Here is a 22674-nt window from a genome sequence, read left to right as displayed (position 1 = left end):
GACCGAACGTATCCATCGTTTGATGGGTCTAGGTCTAGACGGAGGCCTATGCTCGGTGCGAACATCTGAAGGGAGTTAACGTTAAGAAAAATTTGTGCAGCGTCCCAGCGCTCTGGGAACGTGGACCTCATCCGAGGCATATTCGTTTCTGTGTAGTTCTCGCTTTTCGGGGATCCTCGCGGAAAAGAGGCTCCCCTGGAAGCGTCTGGTTGACGTTGCAAATGAAGGGAACCCACGACTTTTAGGTCTGCGGCACAAGCAAATGGTCCTTGGCGCGTGTGTATCTGATCGGAAGCCCAGCTCCGGCGAAGCACCTTCGGTGTCGCGGTGAAGCGCATCGTGTTGAGAACCACACAGTAACTTTTTCAACTCTTAGAAAGTTTCCGAAACACTCGCCGATGCGCAGTCTACGCCATCGAGCTGAGAACCGCCGGTCGAACCGGGAAGCGTTCCCTGATTCATCAGACGACCCTTTGCGTTTCTTGGACGTCTCGACACGAATGGTGTGACCTACGCAAATCCGATAAGTCCTACCTTCCGCAATTCTTCTTTTCTTTCTGGACGAACCAAGAGAAGAAGCGACGCCTCTCTGAAGAGTTGGCGCAGCTGCTGGATGTCGATCATAACAAACTGTTACATCTTTCACTTCCGAACGACCACCACCAGGAGCGATCGATCAGTCCCTAGCCGCTAGCCCTGTCAGGCCTTCAGAGTTGCACCACGAGACGCACCTGCTGACGTCGAACATCGAGACTGGAATCCCCACAAATCCACGAAGACAGCCTTCACGCGCATGCATGCCCTTCGCTGAGAAGTGAATCAACCGTAGAGTATCTTCTTCCCCCCGGTTTAAAAGAACGATCTTCAGAGTTCACAAGATTTCCTCTCGACGCCGCTACAAAAGACCGAAAGAGAAAAAGCAAATCCGACACCGAGGGGGGAATGTGACTGGCCAAAAAGTCGGCTTGGGTGAGGCGTCGGCTTATATTCGGTTAGCTGCTCCTGAGACCATTATCCCTAGAAACGAGTTGCTGGGGCCCGCAACTGTTTAATGTTCCTATCTCTGGTAGTGGTCGCTCAGCCGGACGGTGTTTCGCTCTACATGACGAGAAGGAGAATGCTACGAGTATCGATTTTCAACTACCTTTGAACACACGCGAACGAGGAAGATGAGGGAAGCGAGGTTCACAAGAAGCACCCTCGTCTCGTTCTTCCTCGAGACCCTGTCGCTTCCACCAAGAAGTGGATGGACGACAGACTCGGAAAAGCCGTGAACGTCTCTCCACTGCCACCCGCAGAAAAAAGCAAGACATCGCTCTTCATGCCGTAGCACTCCTCAACTTTGGACAAGACAGGACCGTCGACACCGAGGTGGAGGGGCATGCCGAGCGTCGGAGAGAAGGAGACACAGAGGACGTCGAAAAAAATGAGGACCGGGAAGGCGGCGATGTGAACAGTCCTGGAGGAAGGACGGAGAAGCGCAGGGAGGGAGAGTTTGCATGCAGAGCAGGAGAATAGCAGGGAACCTTCGAGGGGCTTCGACATCCGAGACGAAGTGCGACAGTCTCCCTGTGAGCCGACGAAGAAACGTGGAAAATCGCGGAACCTGAAGGTGGAATGCAGCGACGATTCTCCGCTTCGTGCGGTGACCTTTGTCTGAAGAGGTGCACAAAGTTGAAAGGATCTTTTCCCTCTGCTCCAGGCTCAGTGCCTTCTGCAGAAAATGAACAAGGTCGACGACGAGTCAGCGAGAGAGAAGAATAATCTGCGTCGCACCCTCTCGGGCGAGACGAACGAGACGAACGAGACGAGCGAGACGAGAGGAAGTCGACAGACGAATGCTGCGACCAAGAACGCGTCTGGGCAGGCCGGCGACAGACGCAAGCCGAGGCGAGACACGGGAGCTCCGGGAAGGTGGACGGGGGCGTGAGAGGAGCCGAGGAGAAGGCGAAGAGACTCAACAGCGAAGAAGCGTCTGGGAAGCGCCGTTCGTCGTGAGGCTGCTTGGAAATCTCACATACAGCGAACAGCGACGTCGCCGCATTTGACAGAGGACAGGCAGGAACCGCAAAACGCGGGGAAAGACTGGAAGAGAAAAAAGACACGAAGGGCGAGACCGAGGAAGACGCAGGCGACCTTGAGGAAAAAAAGGCCGCAGAACTTCGACGTCTCGCACGCCAGTTCGGAGAGACGCGGGAAGCTGAGACAGCCGCTGGTGGCGATCCACGTTTCGGCTCCAAAACTGAGGAAGAGACAGCAGAGACCGGTGTCTCCACGGCGCTGTCGACCTTCTCAGAAGCGTTGGGGAACCAGGGGAGCGAAGAAGAAGAAGGCTTCACCCAGCACTCCACTTCGCGTCTTTGCGGATCGGAGAACATCGGAAGAGACTCCTCCAAAAACATCGGCCCGCCTCCAGAATTCGCCAAGGAAGACGCAGCAGGTGCCGACGGAGACACACACCCCACACACGAGTCTGAAGTCGAACGAGAAGAAGAAGAGGAAGGAGAAGACCGAACAGGTCGTGGAGGAGAAACATCTGGGAACATCAAGGACGAAGAAGACGCAGAGGAGGACGCACCTGAACATGTCCGAGGATTCTTTGTCATGGAAACAGAATTCGATCTTCGTCTCTCAGGAGAGCTACCACACACGTCCCCCCCAGACATGTCGTCACAACGGCTGCGACAAAGAAGAGACCATGTGCTCGTTGTCTCCTTAAGAAGCTCTTCTGCGTTTGAAACAGGAAGGCGGTTCTTTGTTCTCTCTTCGCTGTCGTCGAGCCTTCCTTTCAGCTCTCCGCCTTTGCAGTCCGTTTCCCCCCTTCTTCGGCTTCCTCGTGTGACTCCTGCACTCTGCATGTCCATCTCTCCCAGGCTTCCCTCTCCATCGACACTCTCCACCTTCGTTTCCTTCTCTCCGTCGTCGTCTCCGTCGCTGGCGTCTTCTCCGCTGTTTTCTCCCTTTTCGTCTGCTCCCCTGTTACCGAACCTGCTGGATTTGCGCATCGTCGCTTCACAGAGGGGAGTTCCTGCCATTCCTCCACGAGGTCGTCCGCTGCTCGCCTGTCGCTGCTGCAGCAGAGACTCGAGGTGAACAGTCGCCGCTAAAACATGGCCTGAGTTAGGGAAGAGACAGCGAGAAAGCAGAACATGGGAGCAAACACGCGCATGCGAAAATGCGGGAGAAACGCCACTAAAAAAAGGAGCGCGCTCAGACAACCGACGCCCAGAGGTAACCGGTAGAGCCGCCGCCGTCAAAAAGGCGACTGAGTTCTCACCTAGTGGCGCCTCATTATTCACTTGAAGCAAGACGCCTTGTACATCTCGTGGAAAGAAATCCCCCAGCGCTTCACCGCGAACGTTTCTCTAGAACCGCAAGAGAGAGCGAGAACACTGGAGTGCGACAGAGAGAAACAAGAGAGATCGGCGAAGGCACAAAGCCAGGGAAGAGCGCGTAGAGGCGGCAAAAGCGACGGCTCACGACCGAGAAGAAGCAGAACGCCAATTCACACAAGTCCTCTGAGACACAGGCACCAAGGGAAGCGCACATCAGAAGGGAGAAACGAACGGGATGCACCAAGACTTTCCTTGAAAGAGAAAGCAGCAGCCACAGAGAGAGAGAAAGAGAGACGAAGGAGCACGAGGCAAACACGAAGCGCATGAAAAACGTAGCCAAACATAGTTGAGAAGACCAAATAGAGCGCGGGGGATGACCGAATCCTTGGTCGACTCACGAGGGTGAAAGCGAATGTCATCAAATCCGTCAACGAAGTCGTCTTGTTCGTCAAACTGGACCCCGTCACTCGCAGACGTTGTCGTTTCTTGAAGTCGCGTCGCTTCATCTTCTTTTTCGTCTTCTTTGCCATCATCTCTGTCCTGCCTCGGTGTCCCAGTAGTTCCGTGTCGGGCGATTCCCTTCAGTCTCTCCGAACCCGCGGTGTTCGGCATCGCTTCACCCTCTCCGCTGTCACCGTGTGCGTCTCTTTCCTGTCTTCGCCTCTTTTCTCCTTGCGCGTTCTCCACAAGCCGGCCGTGGTTTCCGCCTTCTCTTTCCGTCGCCTTCGCCGCCTCGAGAGAAATGTCTCCTTCGCTCTCCACCACACACCGGAGAAGGTCATGAGCTCGGCAGACGAGTTTGCCAAAAGCGAAACCTAAACCGGAGGAGACAAGTCCATCGTCGCCCGGTGCCAGATCGGAACGCAGAGACTGTCCCTCGTGTTGCGACGCGTCTGTGTCCTCCGCGGCCGCCAACGTCGCGTCGGCCGCCGTTGCCCCGGAGAGCGATTTTCGCAGCTTCCTCAGGGCGCTCGGAGGCAGCACCGCCGCTGCGTACACCGGCGGACTCGTCGGGAAGGTCGCGTCCGGACGAGGAGGACTGGGCGCGACAAGAAGACTCTCCGCCGCGGTCCGTACGCCATCGTCTGCTTCCTTCAGTGCGCCTTGGCAGGCAGTTGGCCTGTTTTCGCCTCGGGAGCTCGGTCGGCGATGGACAGAGGCTTCGTTGGACTCCACAGAAAGGTCGCCGCTGGGCGGGAGCGACGGCGAAGGCGCCAGGCGTGAGAGCAAGTGGGCGCGAAGAGCGTAGAGCGAAGGCGCCTTTTCAAACGAGTAGAACCAGCGGGGATTCGGGCACTGGCCCTCGGCGTACATTTGCAGATTCCACAGCAAACCTGCGACGAACGCGACGGCAAGGGAAACGCGCGCGAGAGAGAACTATGGAAAGGGGAGGCAACCTGGACAGCAGCGGACGGCGAGACTCGGCGAGACGATCCAGTACATGTACACGACGCGTCGCGTCGGCGAAGCGCAGCAGGCCTACGAGATTCAAAGATGTCTGCGAGGAACTGCAGAGAGGATTCCAAGGCTTCGTTCCGTCGAACACACCACGAGGAAGGATCCAGAAAGGCGGATGGTAGCGAACCGCTAACTGCGAGAACCACCGGAGAGAGCGCGTGACGTTTCGTCTAGAACCGTAGAAAAGAGAGCAGCAAGGAGAGGAGCGAAGGACGCCTTCGCAAGCAGTTCGTCTGCCTAACATCCCAGACAAGAGAGAGAGAGGAAGCGAAGAACGAGGAACGCATTCACATCCAGGATTTGTGTTTGTGTCGTACCTCGGAGATATGCGTCGACCTTCGGCGTTTCGTTTTCCACGTGCTCAGCGAGAAGCGCGTCGATTTGCTCGAGTGTCTGCTTCGAGGAGCGCTCTGTCTCTTCTTCCTCTCCGTCTCCAGCTTCCTCTCTGTCGCCTCTTCTTGTTCCTCCGCCTCGTTCTGCGAATGCTCCTTCGCCGTCACGCCCTCCTTCGTGCGATCCAAGCTCTGTCTCCAGGTCGCCGTCTCGTCTCCGCGTCTCCTCGTCGCTCCCTGTCTCCGGTCGCCTCTGCGTCTCGTCACCAGCTACCTCCCGCCGGTGTGTTCCTCCTTCCGCTAGTAGTCTCTCTGGGCGTCCGACGAACGCGTCGCAGACGGTCTCTGTGGTCTCAGGAAAGGCATCGGCAGATCCGGAACGGCCGCTTCCCGCCTCAGGCTTCGTCGCTCTCTGGGCGGCCGTGAGCGCCTCCTCTCCCTCGTCGTCTCTGCTCCGCTTCTTCTCTGCGTCGCTCGACCCGTCGCTTCCTCTCCTTCCTTCTCTGCCCTCCTCGCTTGCTGACATCCCTCCGTCGGTGGCCGCCGGACTCGCCGCCGTCGCTTCTTCTGCCCTGCTGCACACAGGTCTCTGCGTCCCCGCAGGCGACCAGCCTGCGAGCGAGAGCAAGTGGAAGAGCGGCGGAGTGAGGAGCTGAAGCGCCTGTGAGGAAGGCAGAAGGAGACGCAAGACGTCGCTGGCGAAATCAAGCGGTTTCCTGTCCTTCAAAACGGGAGCCTTCGACTGGAGAAGCGGAGGCGGCCGTCGTCGAAGAAGCGAAACAGGAACCGGATCACCAGTTTGGGCCAAAAAAGCAGAGACGCCAGAATAACAGAAACGAACAGAAACGAAGGCGTTCGTCGGCGAACGAGAAACCGCAACAGAGAAAAAGAGGACTTGCAGATGAGCACTAGACAGCAGACGAGAGGAACAACCGAGGCGGAAAACAAACAAAAGGAAAACAGACGGCACGCCACCTTCGGCGCCGTGAGAGCAGCTTAAACGCAAAGCCCCCAAGTATACGCACGTCTGCATTTGAGTGTACAGATGTACACAAATTTACATACATGCAATTATACATATATGCAAATATACATATATGCATATATCCATACATATATACGTACATATATACATACATATATACATATATGGCTATATCCATACATATATACGTACATATATACATACATATATACATATGCCTATATCCATACATATATACGTACATATATACATACATACAAATATACATATATGCCTATATCCGTACATGCATACATACAAATATACATATATGCCTATATACATACATCCATACATACAAATATACATATATGCATACATACACAGACGTAAGAAGATTCGTATGCAGAGGAATACTATCTGTGTCTATGTACGACTCTCCTGAGCCCTGTAGTCTGGCTCTACGAAGGAGGCGCGACGCGAAGAGGCGCGTCTGAGACAAGCGAGAAGTGAGCCAAGTCACGGTCACCTGGCGGCAGGTTACCTGCATGGAGAGACTGTGTCTTTGCTGTTTCTTCGACGTCGCGTTCGCAGGTTTGTTCCCCTGCACATTTGCGGCGTCTGGGTGCCAGGCGGCAAAAAGCGGCAGGCCATCCACGGCGACGACGCACAACTCAGCTCGACGTTCGTCTGCGTCTCCACTTGGAGACAACTCAGCCTCCTCAGGTGACGCTGAAACGGCCTCCCTGCCTTTCTCGAGGGCGCGTAAAGAAAGCGCAGGAGAAGGCGGAGAAGAAGGAAACGCAGAAGAAGGAGAAGCAGAAGAAGGAGAAGCAGAAGGCGATTGGGAAGAATGAAAAACAGATGAAGACGGAGAACGACTTCTCGTTTCCTCTGAACGTCCTGGAAGGAGAGATTGTTGGAGGAGAAAGTCTCGCAGTGCAACGGGCGAGACGGGAGAAGGGCGCTCTGGACGCGACAGGCTCTGAGAGGCAGCCGACGACAGAAATTCTTCGAGTTCGCGTTTCGTGAAGGAGACGAACGACGGCGGAGACTTGAAGACCCTCTGGGATATGAAGAAGGAAAAACAAAGACAAGAGCCGGCTCCATCTCACGCGGCTTGTGCGACGCGTAGCGCAACCTCCAGCCAATAAACTGTCCAGAGAAAAGAAACTGTGCTTCGAAAGAAATGGCACTCCACCGACGACGCAGCCCATCAACTGAGTCCCGCAAGAATGCGAAAAAAACGCCTGTTTCTGTTCAACAGCCTACTGTCAAAACACGCAGAACACATCAACGCGAGTCGATATGACGGTTGAATACATCGCGCCACTAGCAGCTGCTGACCGTTGGGGAGAGTTTGCTACTTCAACAACGGTGTCTCTCGTCTGAAACGTCTCTTGTCATGCAACTCAGAAAAAGGCGTTCGTTTCGGCTGCAGATTATTCCGTTGCGCTCGCTTCTCCTCTTCCAGTGTCCTCGTTTGTCTATTCCCCTCGCTTCGCCCACTCCCCTTGCTCTTTCGCTGTTTCCCCAAGCGCGTCTGCTGCTCCCTGCCTCCACAGTCCGCCGCGACAGTCTGCGGCGCAGTGTCGCTGTCTGTCTGGAGGCTTCTCTTCAGATCGCTGTGGAGCCTCGGGCGGGTGCGAAGCGTCTCCCGTTCTCGTTTTCGAACTCGCGAAAGCTCTGCGTCTCCGTAGGGACGGCACCCGAGCTTTGATAACTAGAAGCCTGTCGACATGGCTTCCCCCTTCGTCGCTCCGTCGTCTTTCTGCACACCGTAGCTTGTGCAATCGCTCTACCGAGGACCCTCTAGACGCTCACAGCAGGCGCGCTTTGTCCAGGAGGCGAGAAGCGCAGAGTGACGTCTCGAGAAGCCACTGACATGTAAGTGACCGCAATCGAGTTGAAGACTCATATCGCGACTCTGCGATGCGTTCCGCAGCGTTGTGGGCAACGCGCGGCACGCAGTCAGTGGGCGCCGGGCAATCCTGGCGTTTCGCTTGCATGCGAAGAACTCCTCGAAACGCATGCAGTGCCCTCACTCGGGGACGCACAGAGGAACGCACAGAGGAAAGAGCCTGCGGATGAAAACGTACCAAACAAAGATTGTTCAAAGTGTTTGCCGGGGTCGTCGCTTGAAGCGTGCATGCAGCCTGAAGCAGGGCAGGCACAGAGGTGTGAAACTCCGGAAGGAGCGCCGACTTCAACTGGTTTGCGATTTCTTCATCTTCTTCGTCTTCGTCTTCCTCGCCCGCCGCACTCGACTGGTCTTCTCTCTCCACCACAGACTCAGGCACAACGCAGTCCAGACCGGGAAAATGCGAGAGAAGAAAACGGTAAGCCGCCTCCTGCTTCGCGCCTTGCTTGTCGCTCGCTCGACCGACGAACGTCACCCAGACGTCTTCTTCGCGGCCTTCTCTGCTCCCTTCTTCCCTTCGTGCTCTGTCTTTCTCCTGATCCTCTTTGACGGCGACCCAGCGGCCGCTGCCGCCGACACCAGTTGCCGGCCGAGCTGCGCCGCCAGTCGTCTTCTGCACCGTTCGTCTCGCGTCCTCCCGTTCCCTCGCGTCTGCGGCCTCTCGCTCGTCTTCGCGCGATTCGTCTGCGCCTGCGTCTTGTCCCTGACGAGTCGCAGCGCGGCGCTCTGGAGGCGCCAGGCCGGCGGCGGCTCCGGCGTCTTTGCGCGAAGGCAGGGAGGCGTGAGGCGCTTCACACGAGGGCGCAGGACAGGAAGAACGCGGAGCAGCGAGGGAGGCGAACGAAGAAGAAAGAGATTCAAGAACGTCGCGGTGAACCTGCAGACGCGCCGTGAATTGGATTGGGTTCAAGCCGTCGCCTCGGATCTCCCACTGAGAAGCGAACAAAAGGACAAACGAGAAACGGCAGCGAGAACGCAGATCCACAAGTGGATCTACCGACGGCGGGAGCCTCATCGACAGACACGCACAGAGCCCAAGATGCGAGTGCAACAAACAGACAAAACAGACAAAACCAAATAAACACTGGGACACACATACACATGCATGCATAAATGGATGCATGCATAAATGGATGCATATATAGATGTATGCATATATGGATGTATGCATATATGGATGTCTGTATGTCTGTATGAGTGTATGTATGTAGAGAAACATACATTACATGCGAATATAAAGAGGGATAGAAGTAGCAGCGGTCAACGAAAACTGAAAGATGCAGAGGAGGAGGGAAAATCGAAAAGGTGTGTCAATGCGCGCAACTGCGCCGCAGAACGAGCAAAATAATCTGCCTCACGCAAACAAATAAATGGACATATGTATACATATATATATATATATATAGATAGATAGATAGATAGATAGATAGAGATGGAAGTACACAGTTTCACATATATGGTAGTATCCGTGTTTCCGTGTTAACAGAGATTCGTCATGTAAGAAGAGGCCAGGTGAAGAGAGATTTGAGAACTGTGTCTGCAGACCTAGAGCCGTCGGAAACGCGAGATGTGTGTCTCTGTTTAAGCACTCAGTGAAGAGGACTGTTGATCGAACCTTGATGGTGACAGATCCCGTCGAAAAAGAGTTTCAGGAAAAACTGCCCCACCGGCAGGCAAGACCAGGATCTTACTCGTATGCCGCAACTCGGATCCGCTTCCCCTTCAGAAGGGTGCGTTGCTGAAGCGCGGCTTCCCTCCTTTTGACGCGGCCGGGAAGACGGCGAGTGCACAGGCAAAGGAAGAAATGGATTCTGCGCAATCATCTGATTCAAAAGAGCGAGGGCCGAGAGCTTCACCGGTGCGTTTGTCGAGCTCGCAAGCGCATGTAGTTGCAGCTGCTGCAGAGCGATCAGTCGGAGACTCGACAGCTTATCCAGTTCCTCGAGAAAAGCGAGGAAAAAGGAAATGTTGAAGGAACGACTCGCAGCGTCCACCAAAGACGCGTCGGCAAACTCCGGCCTGAGGGAGAAACGTGAAACGAAGAAGGCGCAGGAACGAAACCGAGAGCAGATGAAACTCGAACTCGAGACACGAGAAATGACGACGAACAGAGATGCGCATGCGCCCTACATCAGACAGAGCCGTTTCTGAAGCGGTGCTTGTTTTCTGCGGTGACCTTCGGCATTCGAGGATCTGGTCGCCCTCTCGTGTTGCCATCCGTTGCGACCCTTGCCTTCAATGTATTCTTGCTCTTCCCCTCATCTTCGCGTTGCCTTCTCGCTTCTGTGGTCCCTTCTGTCTTCCATGCCTCCTTCTCGCTTCTATGGTTCCTTCTCGCTTTTATGGTTCCTTCTGTCTTCTATGGTTCCTTCTGGCTTCTATGGTTCCTCCTCGCTTCTATGGTTCCTCCTCGCTTCTATGGTTCCTTCTGTCTTCCATGGTTCCTTCTCGCTTCTACGGTTCCTTCTCGCTTCTATGGTTCCTTCTCGCTTCTATGGTTCCTTCTCGCTTCTATGGTTCCTTCTCGCTTCTATGGTTCCTTCTGTCTTCTATGGTTCCTCCTCGCTTCTATGGTTCCTTCTGTCTTCCATGGTTCCTTCTCGCTTCTACGGTTCCTTCTCGCTTCTATGGTTCCTTCTCGCTTCTATGGTTCCTTCTCGCTTCTATGGTTCCTCCTCGCTTCTATGGTTCCTTCTGTCTTCCATGGTTCCTTCTCGCTTCTACGGTTCCTTCTCGCTTCTATGGTTCCTTCTCGCTTCTATGGTTCCTTCTCGCTTCTATGGTTCCTTCTCGCTTCTATGGTTCCTTCTCGCTTCTATGGTCCCTTCTCGCTTCTATGGTTCCTTCTCGCTTCTATGGTTCCTTCTCGCTTCTATGGTTCCTTCTCGCTTCTATGGTTCCTTCTCGCTTTTATGGTTCCTTCTCGCTTCTATGGTTCCTTCTCGCTTCTATGGTTCCTTCTCGCTTCTATGGTTCCTTCTCGCTTCTATGGTTCCTTCTGTCTTCCATGGTTCCTTCTCGCTTCTATGGTTCCTTCTCGCTTCTACGGTTCCTCCTCGTTTCTGTGGCTCCTTCGCGCTTCTGTGGTTCCTTCTCGTTCTGATTCGCTGGCGATTCTTCCGATTTCTAGTCTGTGTCACACGCGTGATACGGTATTCTCCTTGTCGTTCTTCCTCTCTCCGCTTTCTCCTGCTCTGCGTCATCATCTCGCGGCTCTTCGACTGTCAGGTTTCGCGGGGGCTGCAGCTTCCTTCTCCGCTTCCGAGACACCTTCCGAACTCCCGATATAGAGACTGGTCCGAAGAGGTTACCAGATCCCCACACAAAGCCATTCTCTCGCCGTGTTGCTCTCCACGCCTTCTGCCCTACCGGCGTCGCACGGCGGAGTACGCTTCAAAGAAGCGAGGGAAGGCGAAGCCGCCGGCCTTCGGCAAGTAATCGTTTCCATTGAGAACGCACAGCAACGCGAGGTCGTTCCGGACCAAGTGCGAGCGGCCTGCAGGCGTCGACGCAGAAAAACGAATCGCTTTGCGTCCTTTCGTCTCACATGCAATCCTTCCCATCCATCTTTCGGTGCATGTGAAGCATTCTCTATCTATCTTAATCAATGCATATATATATATATATATATATATATATATATATATATATGCATATGTGTAGATATATAGTATATATATGTATTTATATACATACATATATATATATATATATATGAAAAGACACTTTGCAGACGCGCAAGGAAGTACATTCGAGACGGAGATTCGCGGCGTTGCGCGAGAGGCGTACCAGGGAACTGGCGGTCGACGGCCGCGAGGAGGTCGCGGAGCGAATAGAGTGCTGAAGAATTGATTAAAGAGAAATCCGGATCAGTGAACTGGAAATTGGCGAAATCAGAAAACGCAACATCGGAAAAGAAATTAACCGGAAAGGGAAGCGACTTTGGAGAACAAAGAGGAGAGGAGAGCGACGAGTGGAGAGCAACCGCTCTGAGGATGAGGGAAGCCGCGGGGCACTGGAGAGGAAGTTATGACAGCAGGCGGCTACCGGGAAGGAGAACGAGAGAAGCCGTGAGAGAAGGAAGAAAACAAATGTGTCAATAGACCGGCTTGAAGGAAGACCTCCAAGAGAGAGAAAGAGACATCCCGAAAGAAGACAGCAGAGAACGGCGGGCATGGATGAGAGAGACAGATGGAGAGAAGAAAACGACAGGCGCCAGCGGTGGGGTACGGTACCATCAAACGACGCCACAGACATGAGAGAGAGGCTAGGAGGAGAAGGACGTCAAGACGGCGAATGCGAAGACACAAGTGAGAACTCGAATCCAGGTCTCTCACACAAAAAATGGATCCCAGAATGAAGGCCCTTGCGCGTCTCACCCGTCCTGACCGCAAGCTCCGTTTTTTCTTACTTCGCGTGTTTTTCTCATCCGAGATTCGCCTCTGCGGATTGTACACGAAGAGCTTGGGAACGCCCGGAAAAGCGAGAGCTTGAACAACGAGGTCTGCATCTGCCCCCACAATCACAATGCTTTCGTCTTCTTCTCTGTCCTGCTCGCGTCGCGCCTCCTCGCTGTTCTCTCCGCCATCACCGAGCCGCAGTTGTGCGCCTGTGGGGCATCGCGCGATGCTGGCTCGGCATGACGCTGACGCGGAAGAAGAAGTAGACGAAGTAGAAGAAGTGCAGGAAATGGGGGAAGAAGTAGGGGAGGCAGAAGATGAGGAGAGAGAAGGAGAGCCAACTGGCGCTCGAACGCCTTTCTGGGCTGCGAGAAGCCAGTCGATGAGCTTCAGTTCGCCTTCGCCGAACGAGGAAGATCCAGAAACAAAGAATCTGCGAACATGCGAGATGGGTGTCGGCGATGTAACGCTACAAAAGAGGAAATGCGGCTCCGAAAACGTGTAGTCACAAAAGGAGAAAAGCGACGTCAACACACAGGCGCCGACAAACAGAGCAGGGAGACGCTGAAAACCGAGTGCGGGAGACAGCAGTCGGAACGCATTAGAAACGGGAGCCTGCATGCGTCGCTTTCAACTTCAGGAAAACTTCACATCCCCCACACCGCCCACTGCTATCTTGCATAGGTCGCTCCACATACACAAACATCAACATATGCACATATACTTATAAATATACATTGAAACGCACACAAAGTCAAACACTGATACATGCATAAGATAAATATATATATATATATATACATCATTATATATATAAAACGGTATATTCATGAGTGTACATGCATGTCTGGATATACGATTGGATGTATGTATTTATTGATAAACAGATGCATCGATTTCTATAGTTCGGCTGGAGATTTCCCCCTGCCGGGGTCGGCACCTCTCCAGAGCGCGGTGACGAAAGAGGATGAGGCCGACGAACGAGACGACGGCCAAAACGAAGAAACGGGAGAAAAGGAGAAAAGAGAGAGAAATACAAAAGAGCGAGAGAAGCAAACAGATGAAGAAGATACCACAGAACAGGGACGACCAGGGTCAAAAGCACGCACAAACGGAGACGGCAACGACTCGCAGTGCGCGAAGAGGCATCGAGGAAGAACAGAAGAAAACAGCCGACGAGAGAGGAAAAACAGGTAAACTCACCTGAGGTTTCGGAAGCGACGAGACGCAAGTCGTTGCCAGGCGAATCGCCGGCAAGTCTCCTCCACGCGCTGCATGAACGCCGTACCAGGCGTGAGAAGAAAAGAAGCTGTGGAAAACGAAAAAAAAAATCGATTTCTGAACCAGCGAATTGATGTGTTTCTGTTTCCCTTTCAGTTCATCTGTCTGCAGAAATACTCGACTCTGTGCATATTTATTTATTTGCATCGGAATATTTGTGGCACTTAGACGATGGATACATCAGCGTGAGAAGAAACGAAACTCGAAACCAAATGCAAGCGAAAGTGGACGAAATGTTGCCTCTTTGGAAATGCAGCTCCATCGAGATTTTCTTCTCTTCCCACTGAATTGTCTGTCGAGACGTAGGCGCGATACGAATATATATATATATATATATATATATATATATACGTAAATAGGATTAAACAGAGACACATAGACTTGGAGAGATATCTATCTGTCTATCTATCAATAAAAATATACATATATCGATAGAGATGTGAAGGCGCCCACAGACTGGCAGACAGTGGAACCGAAAATGGAAGAGAAGAGAAGAAACTTTATTGTTGAAAACGAGGAAAACCAAAGTCGCTTTCGGCTTACGTATCCTGTACCGTTCTTTTTTCGGCTTGTCTGGTAGTCGGAGACCTTCCAGTGTTGCTCCTTCACCTTGAACAATAAATGGAGACCGCGGTCTCTCCTCTTCTCCTTCTTCGTCTTCTGGTTCCTCCTCCCTTCCTCCTTCTCGTTTGCCTCCTTCGTCTGCGTCCGTGTTCGCCTCTTTGTGTTCGTTTTTTCGGACAGTGTCTCCGCCTGCGTCGGCACCTGCGGTTTCCATCTCTCTTCCACCATCGTCGTTCATTCCTTTCGCGTCTCCTCCCTGTCGATTGCTGCAGTTGCTGTCGCAGCCTGAGCGCCTCTCGTTGGCCTCTCCACGCCTTCTTCCCTCCCCCAGGACGCCTGCGTCTCGACCACGGTCCGCCTGCTTCCCCTTTTCGCCTTCCGCCTCCTCACTCTCTGATGGCCGGTCTGCTGCTTCCTCTTCGTCGTCGCGCTTTCGTCGGCGCTTGGCGGTCGTCAGGAGCTTAGCGAGAGGGGGGACGCCGTCCAGAGCGAAGACGACGGACTTTCTGGGATGGATGGTTCGAAGCGTCGCAGAAATCAGCGACACGAGACGCCTTAGAACGGCGTCTGCCTCCTCGCCGAACGCAACTTCCTGCGACTGCTTTCCACTCTCGCGCGCTCCAGAAGCTCCATGTTCTCCGCGGACTTCCGGAGAGAGAAAAGTTCTCTTGGACGCTAGCGACGCTCTGGGAGACGACCCCCGCGCCGGCAGAAGCGCTGCCTAAACACGGCGACCACAGACGAAACACACGCTGAACGGTTTTTCTTCTTGTTCTCGGTCAAGTATCAACATGTCCCTCTCTGTGCATCTGCTTTTGCACCTCTCTATTTCTCTGTCTGCCTATGTACCTCTCTGTTTCTCTCTCTATGTCTTTCTGTTTCCGTCGCTCTCTTCTTCTAGCTCACTGCCCTTCTCTCGGTCTCTCTCTCGCTACCTCTCTCTTTCTCTGTTCTCCTCTCTGCGTCTATCCCAATCTCTCTGTGCGGTTCCGTCGCACTGTCCAGTCTCCTCTGTTCTGAATCCTTTGCGCCACAAAACAATGCGCGTCTGCGTTCGTTCTTCGAGTTCATTCTCTCTTCTGCTTCCGCCACGACGGTCGACTTGCACAGCGCGAGGGCGGCGAATCATACACTCTCTTCTTCTCTCGAGACGTTGGAGAAAGCGTTCCTCGTTCGCGACAGGAGCTCCGCGCCTGGTGAACGTTGGCCGAAACGGCGCGGGGGACCGTCGTCGCCTCTACAGGATTTCGATCGTGGATGCGACAGAGGCGTCTCTGTTCCGCGGCTTCCCCGTTTCCCTTTTGCCCCTGCCGACCAGCGAAAGACTCTGTTTTAGCGGAATGTTTTGGACAGTGTGCATGAGTAAATGCAAGACGCTGAGGTCGGCGTCTCTCTGCGCGCGCGTCCGCTCCTCTCGGCAACAGCTTCTCTGCTCGCTCTGCGACTGTGTTGTGTTCAGAGTTTAAAGAGGCCTTTGTCTGCGGCTTCCTCTCACCTGGTGGAGCAATTGATTCAAGTCGAAGAGCAAATGGTCGGCAAGAAGAACGTCTCTCTTCTTATTCACCTGGCTGACAGCAGACGGAAACGCTTGCCGCAGCCAGTTGTGCAGCCCAGGGATGCCTGCCTCTGCACACAGGCAGCGTACGCTGTCGGGACTCCAGCGGAGGCCGAGGCAGAAGCAAACGAAAAGGGAGAAAAAGGAGAAGAAGAAAGAAAAGGAGGACTTTCTGAGAGGCAGCCGCGTCGTGGGTAAGGTGCAAGAAGAGGAGTGAGCAGGTCGCGCTGTCGCGCTTGTCGAGACGCGGCGGAGCAGGGCAACAACGTACAAGACCTTTCGAGTCTTCATCCTCGGAACGCATCCCTCTGGAGGAGTTCGAGTCGCGAGAAGCAGCAGAGAGCAGCGAGGCAACGAGGAAGGAAGGAACGAAGCTGGAGAGAAGCAACGGGCGTTTACGTTTCAGGTTGACAGGCAGACTTTTGATTGAGACACGGAGAAAGAACGGAAAAGACGAATCCCCTGCCAATTCTCGAGTGGGGAAAGAGAGACGCCCCAGAACAGCAAGAGGGAGAAGAGACTGCTGCAGTTGCCCCGAAGGAGGAGAGAAGACAGCAGAAAAGCGGAAAAAGCAGGAAAGAGGAGGGCGGCATCTTCGCTCCGAGAAGTCCAGAGCTTTTCCGAAGCTCGTGAGACATCCGAAGAGTCGAAAGAGAAGAAAACGACGAGGAGAGAAAGAGGCGTTCAAGACATTTCTTCGTGAGGTGAGCGAGGGGTATATAGGAAGTAAAAGTTCATGCGTTCGTTCTCTTCTCAGCACAAGTGCCTGACGTCCCTCTCTGTCGTGAGGAACCATCTCCTGTCTCTTTTTTCTTCCTCTTCGCCGAGAGATTCTGATTCTCAGAGTTGGTCTCTGTCTCTCGTCTGTCCTCCCTGTTCTTCTACTTGTCCTTCTTCTCCGGTGCGTCTTTTTTCTCTCCTTCCACCCTCCCTCGCCCTCTGGCAGTGTACATACGCACCGGAGCCGACGAGCCGGGAGAGGCCGCGAAGGTGGAGACTTGAGCGAGCGCGGGGAACGAGGATAAAGAGAGGAAAGTGGAGAAGGAATGTTATCTGGTCACTCTTTGCTCCCGAAGAAATGGAGACAGCTGTGTCTCTGAGTGTCTTGTCGGACTCGACGGTCCTCTGCGCCCAGGAGACTCCTTCTTCCGCATCTACTCCCATCTCTTCTGCTGCTTCCTTCCTTCTGTCTCCTTTTCAGTTTATGCTTCTTCAATTTATGCTCCTGCCGCTTCCACAAGCAAGACGGAGACTGCGCCTCTGCTCTCTTCCTCTCGGCAAAAGGCGGCCTTGCACCGCAGACTCGACGCACAGAAGAGATTCCTCGCAGACTCTGGCTTGTAGCCTTCCTTTCGCAGCCCCAGAGGAAACAAAGAACCTTTCCATGTGCGCTTTCCCCTCTTTAAACCTCAGCTGGGTGGCCGGCTTTCTTTCTTCTCGCCAACGAGCTGAGCGAGCGGAGAGCGAAGAGGGACGGAAGCTGCGACTTTTCGCGTTCATAGAAACGCTGAAGCTCGGAGAGACGCCTGTCGCACTGGAGACCGCGGCCGCATGGCTGCATGCAGAGAGTCAAAGTTTTCTGGTTTTTTTAAAAAATAAAAAAATTACTCAGAGAGACTCGACAGCCGGACTGCTGGGAGTGGCGTCCTCCACTGTTCTCTGGAAAAGTCTCGAATGTGGACCAAGCCTGCCGAGTCGCATAAAGGAGACAGAACCGCGAGAAAAAGCGCGTTTTTCAGAAATAAGTTTCATCTTTCCAAGATCTCTGTCTACGTACTCTTCAAACATTTTCAAAGGTCTCTCAGCTTCTGTTGTTTTTCTCCTCGCCTTTCGAGGGCGGCGGAGTCCCAGCTGTTTGTGGGGCAAGAAAGTCGTCGGGGAAACGGCGACTTCTCTGTCGGGGAATTTTCTTTTCTGGAAGAACTTTTCGCAGCTTCCTGTTTCGTCTTTACTTCTGGGGGAAGAAAAGTTGCGGCTCGGTGAACTGGCGCGGAAACACACTTTTTCTTCGACAGAGAACTCGCAAAATGGCCAGCGCGTCAATGCCAGGCTCACCTCCCTTCCTCGACTCTTCTGCGTAAGCGCCTTTTTGGAGACGTTTTTGTGACGGAAGAGCCTTTGAAAGGAAATCATCTCTGCGATTTCTTTCTGTTCTTCTTCGAACGTACTCGCTTGCTTCCTGTTTACACTCGTTGCCTCATATCTCCTCTCGTCTCTCTTCTTTCCTCTTCTCCGTCCTGCAGCCGGCTCTCTGTAACGTGGATTGTATCTCCTCTCTCTTCTCTCCTTTTGTCTTTCGCTTCTCTGTTCTTTCTTCTTCTCTTATTGACCTTTCTTCTCTTCTTCTCTCTTCTTCTCTTCATCTCTCGCCGTCTGTTCCGCGTTCACACTACGCCTCGTCCTCTTTCCTCCAGGACCGCTTCGTCCCCGGCTCCTCGTTTCCCTCTTCTCCCTAGAACGCAGTGCTCCTCGAACCAGCGTCGTTTTCCTTTTCTCAGAAAAACGTCCTTGCGTTCTGCCCTCTTCGTCTTTCTCTCTGCCGGCCGCAGTTTCTTCGCGCGCTGTGTTTCCAGACTTGCATGCAAAAATTCTCTTCGCGTGGAAAGAGACTAAACGGCCCAGCGCAGTCTCCCTCCTTGTTCGAGTTGTCTTTCGGTTTTGTCTATGTTTCATTTTTTTTTCTTTTATTTTTTCCTCAGGCCGAGTGCGGGCGAAGGCAACGCCATGGAATCCCACTTGAACTTCCTTCTTTGCATCGACTTCTCGCCTGTCTTGCACACAGATGAGTGAGGCTCCTTGGGTTGCATTTCTCCCTTGCATGAATTTTCGGTTCCTGTCTTCTCGGAGGAGGAGCTTCACCTCCGTCTCCTCCCTTCTTCGTTCTCGAGGTTCTCTCACTTCCCTCCTCTTGTTCCCTTCTCTTGTTCTCTTCTCTTGTTCTCTTCTCTTGTTCTCTTCTCTTGTTCTCTTCTCTTGTTCTCTTCTCTTGTTCTCTTCTCTTGTTCTCTTCTCTTGTTCTCTTCTCTTGTTCTCTTCTCTTGTTCCCTTCTCTTGTTCTCTTCTCTTGTTCTCTTCTCTTGTTCTCTTCTCTTGTTCCCTTCTCTTGTTCTCTTCTCTTGTTCTCTTCTCTTGTTCTCTTCTCTTGTTCTCTTCTCTTGTTCTCTTCTCTTGTTCTCTTCTCTTCTCTTTCTTCGTCTACTTCACGCTCGCCTCCCCTTTTCGGTTGTTTTCCTTTCTTTCCTTGCTTTCCGTCCTCTTCCTCACAGTTCTTCCTTTCGCGTCCGACTGCTCCGCTCGTCTGTTTTCTCTGCTCCCCTTCCCCTCTCTCCACACCGTCGCCAGCTGCCGTTTCCCCTCGCAGGAGCATCCTCTACCCTCAGATGCAGACACAAAGACGCGTTGTTCTCCACATACACAAATACGCAGCGCCTCTCATTTCTGCTTCCGCTGAGTCTACGGCCTGCCAGCGACGTCTCGCGCTCGATCTGCTTCTGTTCGTTCTCTTCATGTTTTGCTGTCTCTGCAGCCTCAGCGACCTCACTCGGCAGAACGCGCAGTCCATGGTGGCGCAGCTCTGCGCTCTGCCTCACGAAACGACAGACGACGGTCTTCTCGTCGCGCTTCCGCCTCCCGCGAAAAATTCGACGTTCAAGCTTCCCCGCATGCATCCAGTAAGGGCAACATCCAAACATGGCCCTGTTCACTCCCGTGTTGTCCTTCTCTCTCGTTTGCTCCGTTCCTCTCTCTCTTTCTCTCTTGGTCTCTTTCTCTCTTGCTCTCTTTCTCTCTTTCTCTCTTTCTCTGTTGCTCCGTTCCTCTCTCGTTGGCGCTGTGTCTCTCGCGCTTCCTCTCCCACCGGCTGCACTCAGCGGGGGCGACCCGTCAGCCGAGCGACTTGCGCAGTTTCTGCAGTTTCTGTCTGCGCGCCGCGAACGGCCGCGCCTGGAGGTCCATGCGAGTCGGCGCGGCGTCGGTTCTGCGCATGCGAAGAGTCCTCGTGAGAACGCATTGCTGGCCACAGTGGCTCGGACGCGGCTTCCGAGGGTACGCGCCAGAGAGTGAACGGAGTCTCTGCTGAGGCGAGAGGCACCCTGTTTCCCCGTCGGTCCACTCTCGACCGGCCGCCTCGCGGCTCTCCGCCGCGCGCGCTCTTTGCGCGTCTCCGCATCTGCGAACGAGGAAGGGCGGCGGAACGCGAGCGACCGTGTGGTGTCTTCTTCTCAGGCGCCTGCAGCGAAGAAACTGACAAGATGGGAGGCGTTCGCGAAGGAGAAAGGCATCCAGAAGCGCAAGCGCAGCCGACTGGTTTGGGATGCCAACACCAAGGACTGGGTTCCGCGCTGGGGACACAAGGGCATCCAGCAGATGAACGCGCTGGCCGAGGCGGTGATCGAAGACAAGGACGGCGAGTACGTCGGTCGCCGCGGCAGAGACCGCGGAGTGAAGAAGCTCGGGAAACGCTCGAAGGACGCGCAGAAGCGTCGCACGTCTCAGCAGGTCGAATGCCCCTTTGAAGCGAAGGCCAAGGAGAAGAAGCTGCGACAGGCGAAGCAGAAACTCCGAGAACTCCGAAACACCCTGGAAGCTGACACCGACAGACGACTGCCGCCCGGCGTCCTCGCGACCCTCGCCGCCGGCGGCGAAGCTGCAGCGGAACGGAGAGGCAGGGCCGCAGGACTCAGACATCGCCGGCAAACCAAGGAAGAGCTGAAGGAGGTCATGAGGAGGCAAGTCGCTCGCGTCTTTCGAGTCGCACCGGAGAACTTGAACATGTCGCAGTCCGGCTCTCCTCTGAGCATCGTCAGGGGAACACAGTGACGCACATGACGTCCTTGAGCACAAAGATGGAGGTTCCTCTAGACATGTATAGATACAGACATAGAATAGAGATAGAGACATACAGATTTAAATATAGACATATCGATAGACTGGAAGTAGGGGTGTCCACGGCAACAGTCTACGTGTCAATATGAATCTATATATAAATATATAATTATATATATGTATATTTGTATATGAATGTATGTAAAGGTACGCAGGTGTCTCGAACATTGTCTACATAAGTCAGCAAGTGTGTCAATGTGTGTGGAAGTAGGTGGCGAGGACTTCTTCGTGAGTCTGTTTATCCATCTGGGATGCTAGACCTTTCGATACGCTTTGTGGGTGCATTACAGGAGCAAACGCGTAACCGTTGACCGTTAGTTCTGGGAGCCTTTGTTTCACTGCTCCGCAGTCTCCGCCGTTGTTGTATGCGCATGGTTTCGAGAGTTCTCTGTCACCCTGCGTCAGCGAACGCGGCGCGACTCTGGCCATCGGTCCCTCGAGCGAAATCGAAGCTGTGAATCGCCGCTTCGAAGACTTCGAAGGCGTTTTCAAGGACGTTTTGCAATGCGAATGTGCTGCATTCAGGGCGCAGACGTCCACTGCGTCGTTTGGTCAGTTCGACCGCCTGGCGAAGAATGAGAAGAGAGAAAAGCAAAAGACGAGAACCAAGGGCGTGTCACTGTCTCTTGACGACGAACGTAGCAAGTACCGGCGACATTTGAAGAACATTCTGTCGGCTGCCGAGTCTGCAGACGTCTAGGTTTTCGTCAAACTGTCAAGCTGTGCATTGCCGTCCTCGACCGTTCCGTTGTTCGCGACGAAGGCGTCTCTGATAGTAGTCTTTCGGAACTCCAGGCTCACCAAATGTTCAGACACCCAGTTGCGGGTGGCCGTCGCGGCAAGCGGCGGCAGCCGCGCGGGGAGCTTTTCCTGTCTGTGGAAATCAGGTCCCGAGCCTCTCTGCTCGCGCTTGGTCGAGAGCGCGTCTCCAGAGGGGTCGAGCTCTCTCTCTTCGCGGCGGAAGCGAAGTCCAAAGGTGAACTTCCTTTGTCGGTCGCCTGCCCTCTGGCGCGTCAATCGATGACCTTGCTCTTGTGGGACTGTGGCGACGGAGTCGGAGCAGGCGATGAGAGAGAAGCCAGTTTTGCGAGCGTTCTGCGTTAAACTCAAGCGAAAGGGATCAACTTCTGCGAACAGAGTTGAACTGGCCCGTACTGAAACCGACACAAGAGCGGAAGTCCTGCAGTGCACGAAGGGGAGCCGGAGTCGCCTCGCAGACACACTGAGTGGCTTCCAAACCGTAAAGCGTCGGCGGAAAAGAGCGTCCCTCCGGCAAGCGCAGACCTTTGAAAATTGAAACCTGACGTCCACCTGGTAGTCTACACACGTCTCCAGACGAAGTGCAGTGAAACACTGAGAATCCGCGAATGCGTGCTAACACAAGCAGTCTGGAAATGTTAGTTGCAACGCACAGAGAACGGCCAGCAGCCGCAGACTTGGAGTTATAGAGAATTCATCGCTTCCGAGAGGACGTCTCGATTCGAGCAATCTCGCACTCACACCGCGTCAAACTTCGAGTCCCCAGTTGCTGAATGCTTTTCTGGGATCTAGCACGGGCAAGTCCCGCGCATGTGGGTTGAGCCATTCGATTCAGTTGTCGCAAAGGACGAACAGCGAACAGACTCTGCTTCGCCGAGAGCCGGCATTCGCCCCGCAGGTCACTTGAAGACGAAGAACACTCCAAAACAGAACTGTCTTTCGATGCCGACGCTGCTGTAGACATTTTCAACTCTGTAAAGCCACCGACCACGAAAGGCTCAAAGACAAGTCAAACGTCTTAGACGGGACGGCACTCGCATTTCCAGAGAATTCACCGCTTTTCTGTGCGTCGGACTCTCGCTCTTTGTGGAGCTGAAATTTCGCCAGCGTTCCAACACACTAGCGCAGACGCTGCCTCGCCGCTGCGGTGCCCCCCACTCCACTGCGCCTAGACTCGCTCTGTTCAGGCGCCAAGACAACGAGCGCGGGGGGTCTGCATAT

At 53.8% G+C, this 22674-nt stretch overlaps 2 protein-coding genes across 2 annotated transcripts; one reads left to right on the top strand and one right to left on the bottom strand.

The window, feature by feature from the left end:
* Window positions 1-662: 662 nt before the first annotated feature.
* Window positions 663-17200, bottom strand: TGME49_320440 (hypothetical protein). Its single transcript, XM_018782992.1, has 12 exons — window positions 15751-17200; window positions 14235-14976; window positions 13614-13719; window positions 12422-12843; window positions 11800-11850; window positions 11380-11506; window positions 9702-10029; window positions 8189-8941; window positions 6634-7155; window positions 5111-5786; window positions 3734-4669; window positions 663-3115 (listed from the first exon to the last, which is right to left on the bottom strand). The coding sequence occupies exons 1-12, from the start codon at window positions 16099-16101 to the stop codon at window positions 1320-1322; spliced, it is 6810 nt and encodes a 2269-aa protein (XP_018638065.1). The 5' UTR covers window positions 16102-17200; the 3' UTR covers window positions 663-1319.
* A 198-nt stretch (window positions 17201-17398) lies between these two features.
* On the top strand, window positions 17399-21869 carry TGME49_320450 (ribosome biogenesis regulatory protein (rrs1) protein). The gene is made up of 5 exons (XM_002369861.2): window positions 17399-17887; window positions 18510-18596; window positions 19337-19481; window positions 20035-20537; window positions 21220-21869. The coding sequence occupies exons 1-5, from the start codon at window positions 17838-17840 to the stop codon at window positions 21392-21394; spliced, it is 960 nt and encodes a 319-aa protein (XP_002369902.1). The 5' UTR covers window positions 17399-17837; the 3' UTR covers window positions 21395-21869.
* The last annotated feature ends 805 nt before the right edge of the window (window positions 21870-22674 follow it).

Source organism: Toxoplasma gondii, chromosome IV, assembly GCF_000006565.2.
Source record: "Toxoplasma gondii ME49 chromosome IV, whole genome shotgun sequence".
Lineage (NCBI taxonomy): Eukaryota > Apicomplexa > Conoidasida > Eucoccidiorida > Sarcocystidae > Toxoplasma > Toxoplasma gondii.
This window is presented reverse-complemented; position numbering and strand designations above follow the sequence as displayed.

Bases quoted from the DNA above. Each gene is read 5' to 3' on its own strand.
- TGME49_320440 (XM_018782992.1), bottom strand. From the start codon at position 16,101: ATGAAGACTCGAAAGGTCTTGTACGTTGTTGCCCTGCTCCGCCGCGTC. The intron at 5,787-6,633 runs GTAACCTGCCGC...CCTTCCTCACAG, and splicing joins GACACAGTCTCTCCATGCAG to GCGCTTCAGCTCCTCACTCC. The intron at 4,670-5,110 runs GTACGACACAAA...CGTTCGTCGCAG, and splicing joins GGTCGACGCATATCTCCGAG to GTTTGCTGTGGAATCTGCAA.
- TGME49_320450 (XM_002369861.2), top strand. From the start codon at position 17,838: ATGGCCAGCGCGTCAATGCCAGGCTCACCTCCCTTCCTCGACTCTTCT. The intron at 17,888-18,509 runs GTAAGCGCCTTT...TTTTTTCCTCAG, and splicing joins CCCTTCCTCGACTCTTCTGC to GCCGAGTGCGGGCGAAGGCA. The intron at 19,482-20,034 runs GTAAGGGCAACA...TCTTCTTCTCAG, and splicing joins AGCTTCCCCGCATGCATCCA to GCGCCTGCAGCGAAGAAACT.